The following is a 14,583-nucleotide window of genomic DNA, read 5'->3' as shown; positions in this document are numbered from 1 at the left end:
CTTAGTGCACATACTTCACTACATAACAAGCTCAAATTCTAGGTTTCAAAACACTCAACCTTCGTGTGTTGAGGACCAGCCCTGAGGAGTCTTGCCCTGCAGACTGCGCCCCATCATCCCACCGCAAAGGACCTGTCCCCAGAACACCCCACCGCGCTGAGTAGTCACACGCAGGCAGAAGTCATTCTTGCTGGAGGTGAGGCGTGAGGCTTCCTGCTGACTGTGGAGTGGGAGAAACTCTTCTTTAAGCCCTGAAGGTGTCCGATTCCACCATTTGCCTGGATGACATGGGAAGCTAAGCAGCCCTGGAGAATGCAAACGCCGTCACTAAGAAGCAAATTGTCCCCAGCATATCCCTTTCTTATTTGACTGCCTCAGACCGAAGCCGAGAAACACAGGCATAGAAGGCTCGGCCGCTGCCTCTCTGCCTTTCCTGCCGGCCATGCCCCGGGGGGCCTGATCTAGTTCAAGAAAAATTGAAAATAAAAATAATCCAAACTGTCCAAAAATCGGGAACGATAGAATATTTTCAAGGAAGGGATTTTTTCCCCTTCTCACGATGCTAGATTTTCTGCTCCTCGTCCACCTGCTCATTGCAGCCGCCCAGCTCCTTGTCGGGGTTCTAGCGAACGGCCTCATCCTGGCGGTGAATGGCACCAGCCTGATCAAGCAGCGGAGGATGGACCCCCTGGCGCTCCTCCTGGCCTGTCTGGCCGTTTCCAGGATCTGTTTGCAGCCGGCCATCTTCTTCCTTACCCTGGCCTTCCTGTCCGTGGTTGAGGTGCACTTGTTTCCCAAGAATTTTGCGGTTATCATGGTTGTCAGTGATTTGGGGGTCTGGCTTGCCACATGGCTCAGCGTCTTCTACTGCACCAAGATCGCCACCATCACGCACCCCCTCTTCCTCTGGCTGAAGGCGAGGATCTCCCGGTTGGTGCCGTGGCTGGTCCTGGGGTCCCTGCTCTTCGTGTCCAGCAATGCCGATTTCCACAGCAAATACACATGGGTCATTTTTGAAAGAGCCTTGCTGGATCTTTCCCCCCAAAACTTGACCACTATTCAAATCAGAGAAATCCCTGCTCTGCACATGACCTTCATCGTCATCGGGCTGTCACTGCCGTTCGTCATCTTCCTGGCCTCCATGCTGCTCTTGATGTACTCTCTGGGGAGACACACCTGGCAGGTGAGAAACACGGCGGTGGGCACCCGGGAGCCGAGCTCGCGCCTCCACCTCAGCGTGCTCCTGTCCATGCTGTGCTTTCTGCTCCTCTACCTCTCCTACTACATGGCCGCCACCTTGTTTTCTTCTCAGAAGTTCCAGTTCAGAACTCTCGCCTTCCATCTCTGCATGTTGGTGAGCGGTGGCTACCCTTCGGGGCATTCCGTCATCTTGATTCTAGGAAATCCTAAGCTCAGACGGAGCGCGAAGGTGTTCCTTCTCCGCACGAAGCGCTGTCTCAGAGAGAACCCGGACCCCCTCCAGGGCCGGGTGGTTCAGTGAGCGCCGGCTGCCATCTCTCCCTCAGCCAAACGAAGCGCTCGGGTCACACGTCACAAAACATCATCAAAAGACTGTCCAGACCGACGTCTTTGTTCCCCATGGATTGGCGACTTTTTCCAAAGGCTCACGTTGATTCCAAAAAACACAGCACACGCCGGGGGAGTCCACCAGCTTCAATACCCTGGCGTGACATTGTCATGGGGAGGTGTCACCGCCAGGTGTCCCCGGGAAGCGGCACAGGACTCATGGGGTCCCGTTTCTTACACTGCACGTGAACGTACAACTAGCTCAAAAAAAAAAAAAAAAAGTTTAAGGATTAAACATTCTCATTCCAAGACAGACGAGTGCTTAGTTGTGTGGGATGATGGGTGTTAACTAGCCTGGCCTGGAGATCGTTTCACAAAATGCACCAACCGCAAATCATGGTGCCGTGCGCCTGAGACCAACACAATGTCGCGGTCAGCTCTGCCCCCAAAAGGACAACGTCGGTGACTTGCGGACTTGGGGGACACGTGACTGACTGTCCCAGGGCCCCGCGCCTGGCACGCACCCTCCGTGGTTTCTCCCGACTGAACAGGTGACTGGCTGTTACTAACGTTCTAAAATGAGGACGCCTCAGATTCATTCTTCCTCATCAGATGAGGAAGCCAGGGGCAGCCTGGCCTTCCCTGTCCTGGCAAGCACGGTCGGTCACCTTCTCCACGCACCGGAGCCTGGACGCCGCGGCGACGATCACAAGGCAGACAGGGGGAGAGGGAGGAGGAATCCAGGGCCGGACCCCTCGGGTTCCATCTCCCCTGACTGAAGGACAAAAGCTTGCAAAGATAATTTGCTTTGGCCTTGTGTGCTCAGCTTTGGGGTCCCTTCAACGGATGGCGGCGGCAGTTAGAGCTCCCACCTCACTGCGCGTCCTCCCAACGAGGCCACATCAGTAGGCGGGTGAGCTGGGGGTGTCTCCATCTGCTTGAAGTCACAAATGCATGTTCTCTTTGGCTGAGGATCTGGGTTGCTAAGATGGAAACGTGTATTTCTGCAACAGCTCAGAATCCATGTGCCCCTCAGTTTGGAACTGGGTGACGGGCCACGCGTGACGGTGAGTGCGTGTGGGTGGGTTTGCCCGTCACCGGCCACGGCAGCCCAGAGACCGGCTCACTCACGGGACCCGCAGGCCTGGTCATACTAAACTAACTGAGGTCTTGGCTTCCGCAGATGAAGAAAATATTTCTCGGTTGTGGGAACTGAACTCTGAGGCTACTCTCGCTCTTCCCACAGATCTCATTCTTCATTTCCCAAGGAGCAAAATAACGGCCTCCATCTTTCGGAGAGTTCATTTTCCCACGTCCCACTAGCCAGGAAGGTTTATAGCTAATCCTGCACCCGGGAGGCCAGCTCTGGGAAGGGCTAGCGTGTCCGGGAGGTGATTATTGCTGCCACTTCGGGAGGGGACAGTGAGGAAGCATTTTTATTTTCTTTGCATCTCAAGTTCAGAGGTCAGATGGTTTTTTTTTTTTTCTTGAGTTCTGATTCAATCTCACGCAACTCCTGCCTTCATACTGCTAGTTAATGAGATGACGGTAAGGTGGTCAATGCAGTTGAACCTTAGAAGTTACCAAGAGTTAAATATAAAAAAAAGAATGTATCTGAAGCAAACTATTCTGGAAGCACTTCCACGTTCGGGTTTGCTGGGAATCATCTCTTTCAGAACATCGCCGAGCATTCACGGTGATCAATGTTACACTGGACACTAATTGCTTCATGGCAGAAACAAAACAGACTCAGACTTTTGTTTCCCTGGAGCCCTCTTATCTGGACCCCCAGCCTTGACAAATTGCTTTTGTCCTGCTCGTTGACTGGGGCATTCTTTTCCTCTGCTCCCTCCTTGCCTTTTTAGAGGTGAGGCCGGACACTGTGGCCCAGGGGAAACTTGACTGTGGGGTCATTTGCCCATGGGTCAGGCCGGAGGCCAGCAGCCCTCAGGACAAGGTGCTGCCCACTCTTTCTCCCCCCCAGAGCAACCCCTAAAGCTCCAGCACCCCTGTTCAGTTGATAGCAAAGGGCATGGACTGCAAGTTAGCCCTTACTGAGAAGAGGGCCAGCAATTGTGTTTCGGGAGGAGTTTGATGAGACTGGCCAAGGAGATGGTGACTCCATCCAGGAAGACTCACTCTATGCACATTTGTACATAGATTTTTTTTTTTTAAAGCATGAATGCTGTAACAATTTTAATATTAAAAAGAAACACAATTTTAAAAGTTTTGCAAATTACAAATGCCTCTTAAATTCTCAATCATCCTTCGAAGGTAATAGCCGCTGGAGGTCACAATCCTGGGACTGTGGTGTTGAATGTCACGCCTGCGTGCTCCAGGCTGACGCCACCCACCTGCACCCCTTCTCCAGCAGTCCCAACAGTGTGCTCCACTGTACGCTCAAGCTTCATCATACCTGTCAAATAGCGTGTTTTCTGATTGGGAGAAATGGCCCCATAACTTTAGTCCATGGACATCTACATGGACTCACAGGGATAAGGAATCAGTCACATCCCAGAGAGAAGGAACCAGCTAGATGGTCCAAACAGGCTTTGGCAATGGACTTGACAGCAGATGCTGCAGACAGATGGCCTCCATCTTGGAGAAAGATCCAAATGACAGGGGCCGGGAGCCCCACATGTTTTAAAGAGGGACTTGTTTGAGTATGAGTTTGGAACCGGGTTAGGGACTCCATGAATAAAAACTGAAAGTCAGTGCTGTGTGCTTTTGTAGAAATGTGTTCCTCTACCACAGAAAGTTGGAGGTTGTTACCCAAAACCTGTATGGCAGGGCAAGGGTGACCACTGGGAGAATCTGCCTCCATGGGTCAAAAACATTCCGTTTGGAGGGAGCATCACTGCACATTCAGGCAGCTCATGGCATTTATTTCTCTGCCTTCTTTTGAAAGCTGGCATCCCGCCCTGCTCTCCTTGATACTTTGGACCACCTGGTCCATAGCCCCATGTATCAGGATTTTTTTCTTGCAGGATTAAATAACGATTGTTTCTAAAATGTGATCTAAACACTTGGCTTCATATCGGTGACATCTGGATCTACTTAATCGTTTTGGCAGAGGTCAGGAGTGGGTGATTTTATCCTATAATTTAAAACATATTCAAATCAATGAATGGGAGGTTCCTTTTCTCTTCCTGGTGTTTGTTGCTATTTTAAACGTTTCTCCGCAGGGTCATCAACATAACATAATGCTGAAGAAAATATTTACTTAAGTCTCTGAAAACACGTCCATTTTTGAATGATGATTGCAGATTCATTTTGCTGAAACTTTGACATTCCTGAGAAAAAGACTGTAGTAACTTTGTTTTTGTGTTTGAGGTCGGAATGAATGTTATTGTGTAAAAATTTTCGCTTCTGTTAACTACACTCTCTTTTTCCTATCACTTTGTACAAGTAATACAATATTGAAGGACACAGCGGTGTGTCACTGGGTAGAACCTGAATTCAGGAGAACAAAAGTTCTCCTTTGCAGATGGGGCTTCAGCCTTGAGAAGCGAGGTTCTCGATGACCTGAGTTCCAGAACCAGGGGGGAAACTTCAGATTCGGAACATAGATTGGTGGGAATGGATGTAGCATTTGAATAAGTGATTAACAATAAGATAGGATATTATTAACTATAATTGTGTAAAGAAGACCTACTATATAATAGACTTCTATAGATACTGTATAGACACGCTCTGTTTTGGGCCTCTGGCCATAACCCCAACCATTTGGCTTGCAGATGCTGAACTTGTGATTGTGAATTAATGTTTTACTTCACTTTCGACTCAGTCGATTGGCTTCCAGAAACATTGACCAGACATGGTCAGGGAGCCCAGTCTCATGATAAATATTCTCCAGCATATTCCCCACAGCTTTTCTGCTATAATACTTGAAATTCTTGAATTGGGGAGCTGGGCCTTTGATCTGGAGGCCTGGTCTTTTGATGGTCCTGGTGGATGGTGGATCTGGAGGATTGGGTCTGTGGGAGGAGCGAGGAGTCCTTGATATAACCTGTCAGATTGGGAGTCTAAACAGGTTGTAAAATGCTGACTAGAGACAGGTAATAATCCAGATGAGCTAAAGCTCTGGGTCTCAAAGCCAATAACCAGCCTCCTCTGTTCTCTCTGGGACAGCACCTGCTCATTTAGGTCACTTCAGCAACTTCCATGCAGTGCAGTGAGACAGAGGGGGTGGGGCGTCTACTGCTCCATCTGTAAAATGGGGGTGATGGCGACAGGTTGCATGTATTTAATCAAGTTCAGACTTGTAGCTGTGAGCCCTGGTGAGCCCCAATAATGGGGCCTGCAGCAGGTGCTGCGATGTGTGCTCTCTGGCCACCCCTGGGGTGGAGGGGAGGCGTGTGATGATGAGAGAGGCTGATAATGAGAGGCTGGCTGGAAGCCTACACCCAACACCCATGAGCTGGGCAGCCAGATAACCTGAACCTCCTGGTTTCCCATCTCTGAGCCGGGGCGACGAGTAATTCCGAAGCCTAACAAGAGGGTCTGTGAGCTGGCGGGGCCAGGGCCCGTCTGCTGCTGGTGCTGCTTTAATTGTGAAACCAAATGCAACCACTAAGCCACAGCTACTTGGGCCTGCAGAGATGACTGTTCCTTATGCTTTGCCCTCATCGTCAATCAGTCACGGGGTTTGCAGGAGAACCAACCCCAGCCAAAGGAAACTGCCTCTGCTGAGGTATCTGGCAAAGAAAGGAAAAAAAAATGTAGGAAAAGCATAGTCCTGAAGAGGAGGAGGGAGGCTTAGGTACCACCCGGGGGTAACATTAAGGCCAAGCTGAGCCTCACAGTCCAGACTGTTCCCCCACACTGCAGGAGAGCGGGGATCAGCTGAGGGGGACCCCTCCTTGGGACATGCTGCTCTTTTTTCTTCTCTCAAATATAATTGATTTGTCGATCATTTGCATAGCTCTGTGATTTGGGGAGCACAACTTCACACCTCCAAATACACACCGGCCTCCCTCACCCGCCCCCCAAACTCCATTGCTTCAATCCTCTGCCCTCTTCCCTCCCTGTCCGCCTGCCCCGCCATGCCCCTGGTAGCCAGTATATTGTTCAGGGAGTCTAGGAGTTATTATTTCTGTGTGTTTTGCCTGTTTGTTTGCTTTGGTTATTTATATTCCACCAGTGAGTGAGAAGATAGGTAACTGCCTCTTGCTTTCTGACTTATTTCTTAGCACCATCACTTCTAGATACAGCCATGTTGTCCCAAAAGGCACTATTTCATCTTTTTTCATTGCTGAGTAGTAGTCCATTGAGCATCCACCCCTTAATGTCTTTGTCCAGTCATCTGTTGATGGATGAAGACCTTCTTGGACACTTCTCCCAAGGAGACAGTCCCGTGGCCGGCAGGCACACAGAAAAGCACTCGTCACTTTCTAGAAGGGAAGTACACATCAGAACCACGGCGAGACACCACCTCACCCTATGTCCAAGCGCCTGGGAATTACAAACGGCAAGAACGTGGAGAGAAAGGACCTTCCTCCACTTGGGGACATAATCCAGGGCAGCCTCCAAGGAAAACAGTATAGAGGTTCCCCAAGATAATAAAATTTAAAATGCCACATGATCCAGCAGTGCCCCTTCTAGGTCTGTGCCCAGGGACTGTGAAAGCACTAATACAGAAATGTTCACGCCTGCCGTGTTCACAGCGGCCGCGTCGTGGAACCCGCCTGAACGGGACATGCTGTGCTGGAGGCGGAGCGGGGAGAGCTGCAGAGCCTCAGAACAGCTTCGCCAGGGCCACGCCCAGGGTCAGGTGACAAAGCCCCATGTAAAGTCCCCGAGAAGGCAGCCTTTAGCCGGGGATAGCACGGCTCTACCCTGTGCAAATGTCAAGTGGTGAAGCCACTGTGGACACCAGCTTGGCTGCTCCTAAGCAGCTAGACACGGAACTACCATGTCCCATGTGGGGATGACCCAGTGGAGTGACCCGGCCACTCCACTTGTAGATACACACCCAAGAGATTAGAAGAGAGACGGTCCCAGCCGTGTACCAATACTAGTGAGGCATTGTTAGCTGTCGCCCTAAAGCGAGAACAAACCAAGTGTCACCCGACAGATGAATGGACAAACGCAACGGGATCGGTCACAGGACAGGAGGATGGTGCAGACACAGCCAGGCAGGGCTTTGGTGCAGACACCAGCACGATGAAGCTGAAGTCATCAAGTAAAAGAGACACTCGCGATCACCGAGACTGTGCGCAGCACGTGAGGGCGTCAGCTGTGAAGGTGAATTCAGGGATGGAGAGGACACGAGGGCCTGGGAGCAGATGGGGAGTGACCGGGGTGCAGAATTTCTCTTTGGATGATTGAAAAGTTCTGGAAAGGGCTTCCCGGGTGGCACAAGGGGTTAAGACGTAGCACTATGATGCTATCTGCAGCCTCTGCAGCATGAGATCGATTCCCCCATCAGGGAGTTACCCACATGGCACATCAGACCTCTCCTGTCTCCCCGCTGCTCTCCTCAGCAGTGTAGTTCAGTGGATCTGCCTGTTCTGCTCCCCACTCTGTCTCTGGTGAATCCTCTCCCCCTCCACACCTCTGGTCTGCACCCCAGCTCTTGTATGCATAAATAAGCAGGTCTTTAAAAAATAAAAGTTCTGGGCCTCCCCTGGTGACGCAGTGGTTGAGCGCTGGGCTGTGAAGCTGTCCACAGCCTCTGCAGTGCCGGTTTGATCCCCGGCCACCGGCAAGGGTCCCACATGGCATGCAGACCTCTCCTGCCGTGCCCCCTGCTCCCCTCAGCAGTGTACTTCGTCAGTCTGCCTGTTCTGCTCCCTGCTCTGGCTCTGATGAATTCTCTCACCCTCTCGCGCTTCTGACTGTACCCAGTGCTTGTATAAATAAATAAATAAATCTTTAAAAAAAATGAAAGTTCTGAAAATTGAGTGGTGATGGTAATATCCTGTGCATGTGCTTCCTGCCACATCACAGACATTTAAATGGCCCAGATGGCAAATGGCACGTCTGTGTTGCCGCAGTGAAGGCGGGTCTGCCGCACGGAACAGGCGCAAGGCTGGATGCTGCTGCTACTTTGTCCTGGTTCTGCTCAAGGCCAAACCCAGGTGCTGCTCCACGGCGAACTGACCGGTGATTGAATCCCAGATCGGCTGCGTTAGAGCCCAGCTGTGTTCAGGCTAATGGGAAAATGTTACAAACGTGGAGACTGTTTGGATCTAAATTGACAATTACCACCCAAAGGGGAGCTCTCCTTCCCGGCACGCAGGCTTTCCGAACCGCCGGGCACAGGAGCGAACGGGCAGCCGTGGTGTGTAAAGAGCCAGGAAGCCGGTCCTGGACGTCATCTGTAAAAAGAGGTTAATGGCATCCTCCAGAAAGGTCAAACCCACACAAACCTAAAACAGGTTTCTTTCTTCTTCAGTGGGTGGAGGGTGCTTGGGGCAAATTGTTCGGGAGTAGAAATCCCAGCACTCGAGGCACGAAGGTGCTGCAGTAAAAGGTTTAGAAGACTCAGCCCTTGGGAGCTGGCTCAGAGCGAAGAAGCCAGGAGGAGGCAGGTCCCCAGCACTGACAATGGCCCCTGGGGGGGCCCTTTCTGCAGCTGTGAGCCCTCTAGGGGGCTGCTGGGTTCGTCTTGGGGACGCTTGTGTTTACCCAAATCCGAGTGGGAGACACTCAGTGCGCTCATCCGGGCAGCTCTGTCCACAAGCACCCACCGCTCTCTCCCTCCACACGGCCGGCCAGAGCAGCGGGTCTCGGCAGCCTGACCCCACGGCTGCAGGCACGTCTGTGAGTGCACCCCCCGGGGACTCCCAGCGGCATCCTGAAGATAGATAGCGCCCTGTCTCCCTGTTTTTCCAGGAAGGGGATGGACGGGCCTCTTGTGGAACAGTTCTCCAGCGTGTTCTCTTTGGGATTTAAACCACACTGGAGAGAACAAAGATGACATCAGGCAGAACAGCACAGGCGGCCTTCGGGGCCAGCCGAGGAAGAAGTGTCGGCCCCAGGGACCGTGTCTCTGCTCACCAAGGTCCAGGGTGACCTGGGCAGTTGCTCCCCTCAAATGCAGAGGGGAGTTCTGTGGCTTGGACGGTGACCTTCAGAAGCCCTTGGCAGTGGACGCTGTTGGTGGGTAAGTGTGGGGGGTGTGGGGGGTGTCAGAGTCTTCAGCTAGAGTCTCACTTACTGTAAATGGTGTAATAACAAATGGTGAAGAAGAAAACCATCCAGAATCTACTCTCCTAACAAATCTACAATTTTGATCTGCCCACTTCCCAAATGCTGTGAATAAAAATACTGAATGTTACCTCCTTACAATCACAGCGAAGGTATGTTTTTGTCCATTTCACCTCCCTTACTGTGGTGAGCATTTTCTGGTGGGTCATTGTCACGACTCCAGGAGAGTGCAGAGAGCTGCTATAGCTCTGTGCCCAGAAACGGGGCCTTTCAGCGCACATTTGTTGAGAAGGTGAATGAACACATTTTACTTATTTGCTTCCTTCTTGGGGGGCCTCCAGTGTGCCTCCATTTGTGCTATTATAAGTGATCATTAACGGGCATCTCTGAGATTATTGTTTCTCCTACTCTGCGTGATTTCATTAAGAAAAATTTTTAGAAATAGGATCCTAGGTCAGTAGCTATGAAATCCACTGGCAAAATCCCTTTAAAGAGACTGTAGGATTTGCTGCATTGCCACTTAGCAAGGCGGAAGTCCACTGGGTTTTTATATCCTGGCCAGCCCCGCTGTTTGACTTTTTTTAATGTTTGCTCATGTAATATGTGCGGTGAGAGAGACTCCAGTTTGCTAATCCTTCTCTTTTAAAATGAATGTGCAGGAAATTTTGCTCCTCATCTTCATTTATAAGCCTTCTACGGTGGCCTGACATAGAACCTAGTGATCAGGTTAGAAGCCTTCCATGTGAGCAAGTGGGGTGTCCTGCACCCCAAGTCTTTACTACCCTAGAGCTTTTGCACACGCTTCCCTTTGTCCAGGTAATGCCCTTTCAGGCTGTCTCTCTCTCACTTCATTCCAGGTGCCGCTCAAGTTTCACGTCTATAAAGTGTTCCTTTCTGGGTGTATCATCTCATCACCAGCTTGGCTCTCTTGCAACCAGACTTACTGTTTTGTTGCATGATGACATTATGGAAGATTCGGGTGGGCATCGGTGAGAATCAACATATGTATCTACTACATTAAGGTCACCCCAAGAGTCCAGTCTCATCCTTCATCATGCCATTGTCCCTTATTTCCCAATTACCCGCCCCCTAATTTCTCTCCCTCCCCCAGTCTCCCTGATTATTCTCATGGTCAAAAAGTTTATTTTTGTTTCATTTAGTTCATCTGTTTCTTCTCTCTTTGTATCACACAGAAGTGCCATCACACGGGGTTTGTCCTCTGTCTGGCTTACTTCACTGAGCAAAATTCCCTCTAGATCCTCCCATGTTGTTGCAAACGGCAGGGCTTCATCATTTTTATAACCGAGTCGTATGCCATTGTGGAATGAAGGAACAGCGCACCCGATCTTTATGCATTTGTCAGTCAACTGGCCAGTAAGTTGTTTCCAGTTCTTGGCTATGACAATAAACACACGGGCAGACATACATATATCTCCAAAGTAGTGTTTTTGTATTTTTCCCATGCAGAAGCAGGATAACCGGAGGGTATGGAATTTCATACTGTGTTCTACGTGGCTGCACCAACTTACCTCCCCACCCACAGTGTCTGAGGGCTTCCTTCTCAACACATCCTCTCCAACCCTTGTTGCTTCTGGTGCTTCAGATCTTAGCCATTCTCACAGGTGTCAGGTGGCCTATCTCGGTGGTTTTAACTTGGAGTAATAAAGAACGAGGAACATCTTTTCATGTGCCCGCTGGCCATCTGGGTGTCTGTGCTGAAGTCCCTTTCCAGGTAGAGACCTTTCTACGTCATGTCGTCTAGAATAGAACCTCCTGCGTGTTTCCACACCTCCTAAAGCACCTTCCTCCTCCTAGCTTTTCTTTTATTCATGTCTCACAACCGATTCCACTTTCAGTTCTTCATTGTGTATTATTTCTCCCCACTCAGAAGAAAAGCTCCACAGGGAACTTCGGCTGGGTCTTTGCCAGCTCCAGAGTCTACATAATGTCTGGCCCATGTTTATCAGTGGAAAGAGAGGAAATAATCATAGAAATCCATGAACTAGAAGACAAAAGTAAAAGTTTTTTCTTAGATTCCATAAAATAGACTATGAACAAAGCTGATTCGTTTACAAAGGTGGAGACCCATTAATGATATTAGTGATGACAGAGGCAAGACAGATGAGGGAAAGTTGTGAAAATTGACGGGTTGCCCTGGCCAGCTTCATAGCGATAAATTGGGAATTCTGCTGAGACGGGGTCCCGCTCTACTGAGCCCCGCTGCTGGCCTCCTGCCCGCAGTGGGGACAGGTCTCAGGGAGTCTGACATTGCTGTGGAATTAGATAGTGACATGAGAAAACAAAACACAAATTTACATACTAAAAAGCTGACAAATATAATAACAAAACATTGTAAAACCCAGAAAAATGACATGAAATTGTTATTCTGAGCAGTAGCGGTAACTGAGGACCTGACAATGCTCATTTCCTGGGGTCCCCCGCCTGTTCTTTTATTGCCTCCTCCTATGACAATAATTTTGTAATATCATTTTCTGTAGCGAGAGTAGAAAAACTAATTCCATCTTTCCTCCAGCAAGGTTGACAGAATTTTTTTATTATTGATAGCTTAGAAAAGCTTCTTTCGGCGTCACCTCTTGTAATTGATCACACCACACAGTGACTTTGGTGCATTTTCAGTGGTTTACCCAGCAGGAGGAGCAGGAATTATCTTCACAAGTCCCCTGGGCTTTATCCCCCAATCTCTCGGGATATGGCCTCCCACAGGCCCGTCTTGGGGGGAGGCGGTGTCCAGTTTCCCACCCCAAGTGTGTTTCCCACCCTGTCCCCAACCTTCCCACTGCTGCAGGGTCAACAGCCCCCAGCAGGGAGCAGAGCAGCTCCCCTTAGATCCTTCTCCTAAAGGTGATCAATAGGAGAGCATACTCAAAGGCTCCCCAAGGGACAGGCTGTTTCTGGGGCTGCAGGACATGAGGGGTACTGGCAGCTCGCTGTACCCCCATCAGCAGAGCAGGAGGGAACCCTGACATTGCAGCAGTGTTCCTTGCATCTACCCTTCCTTTCACCAGACCAGAGACTGGAGCTGCTGAATCATCCTGGCATCCCTAGAAGAGACACTAGCGTAAGCTTCACTCTCTTCATGGCAGGTCCCCACTGAGCCCGAGCCGAGCCTGGAGCCGGTGAGGACAGCACAGGAACCTGCAGGAGGGACAGGGGGCTGCTCGCTGGGGTGAGGGACATGGGATTTATTGCTCCGGTTTTGCTTCCAGGTGTGTTCCTCTTCACCCACCCCACTCACCTGGTCTTGGCCATATTGTGGACTCCCCAACTCCCTCCTCGCATCACAGACAGAAATCTTAACCTTGTTTTCACATCTGCCATTTTACTGTTTACTTCCTATGTTTGATGCCTTTTGTTTTTTTTTTTTTTTTTGGGTTCCTCCATGACTTCAATACTGCTTCTATGGTAAACACACGTGCACGTACACACACACACACACACACAGAGCCACAGACTCATTATTTTTATGCCATTTTAAATGAGATAGAAAGAGAAAAGTTTCAAATAAAACATATCTTGATACCGTTGGTTACATTTCCCTCTGTTGTTGCTATATTAGTGCCCTTTATCTATGTGGCTACAAGTTACTGTCTGGGCTCTGTCCATTTCAGCCTGAAACATGCTCTTAAGTATTTTTTGCCCAGTGGTCTGCTAGAGAAAAATTACCTAGTTTTTTTTTTTTTTAAATATGAAGATATATTATTTTTTCCTTCATTGTTGAATGGTAGTTTTGCCTGATACAGAATTCATGACTGACAACTTTTTCTTTCACACTTGAATATGTCATGCACTGCCTTCAGGTCTCCCCGAATTCTGATGAGAAATCAGACGTGCATCTCAAAGAGAAGCACTTGTTGTATCTTGTTGCTTTCCAGAGTCTCTGCGGTTTGATTTTGAAGGTTTGATGATGATATATAATGTGGATTTCTTGAATTTGTCCTGCTTGGAATTCGCTGAGCTTCTTAGATATGTAGATTAATGTTTTTCATCAAATATGGGAAGTATTCAGGTATTATTTCTTCAGCTATTCTTTTCCCTCCTTCTTTCTTTCTATTCCTGCTAAGAGTCTCATTCACATGTCATGAATCTAAGTTGTGTTCCATAGGTCTTTGAGGATCTGTTCATTTTCTTCATGACTATTTCTTTCATTTCTCAAATTGGATGATCTTAACTGACTGTCTTCAAATACACTTACTCTTTCATTTGCCGGCACAAATCTGATGTTAGTTTTCCCAGTCATTGTTTTATGTTAATTATTGTACTTTTCAACTACAGAATTATCCATTTAATTTTTAAATTATTTTTCTTTCTCTCTTGATATACTCTACATGGTGAGACATCATACTTTCCTTAAGTACTTTAGACATGATCTTCTTTAGCTGTTCAAACATATTTAAATAGCTTATTTGAAATCCTTATCTAATAAAGCCAATGTCTGGTCTTCCTCAGAGACAGCTACCCACCTCCCATGGGCCATACATTTTGTGTCTTTTGCATGTATCCTAATTTTCTTTTTTGGGTGTCAGACAGTTAAAATATGGTGGCTCTGAAAATCCAATCTCCCTCTGCTACTCTGCCAGCTTGTTCTCATTGCTCCTCATTATAGTTGTCACTTGTTTAGTGACATTTCTGAATTAATTCTAATTTTTCATATGTCGTCATTGAAGTCTCAATTAACTTAGAGATCTGCTAATAATTGAACAGAGATTTTCTCAAATTCCTGTAACCCATAAACTTCCCAGTTATTCCCAAGTGTTCTTGATGTGTTTGGGGTACTCCTTCAACGGTATACCCCTTTCTTTCACCTCTCCTTCCTGCTCACACAGAGCCCTAATGCCATTCAAAAGTGAGAACATGGGACCTTCCCAGGTCTCTCCTGAGCCC

The 14,583-nt window shown here is 48.8% G+C and overlaps 1 protein-coding gene across 1 annotated transcript; it reads left to right on the top strand.

Annotated features, from left to right (window-relative positions):
• Positions 1 to 610: 610 nt before the first annotated feature.
• TAS2R1 (taste 2 receptor member 1) lies at positions 611 to 1,501 on the top strand (the record flags this gene model as incomplete). The annotated part of the gene is made up of 1 exon (XM_084233888.1): positions 611 to 1,501. The coding sequence occupies exon 1, from the start codon at positions 680 to 682 to the stop codon at positions 1,499 to 1,501; it is 822 nt and encodes a 273-aa protein (XP_084090014.1). The 5' UTR covers positions 611 to 679.
• Positions 1,502 to 14,583: the final 13,082 nt, after the last annotated feature.

The sequence above is a fragment of the Talpa europaea genome (assembly GCF_964194135.1).
Source record: "Talpa europaea genome assembly, chromosome: 5".
Classification (NCBI taxonomy): domain Eukaryota; kingdom Metazoa; phylum Chordata; class Mammalia; order Eulipotyphla; family Talpidae; genus Talpa; species Talpa europaea.
Note: the sequence above shows the minus strand (reverse complement) of the source record. Positions and strands in the feature narration are given on the sequence as shown.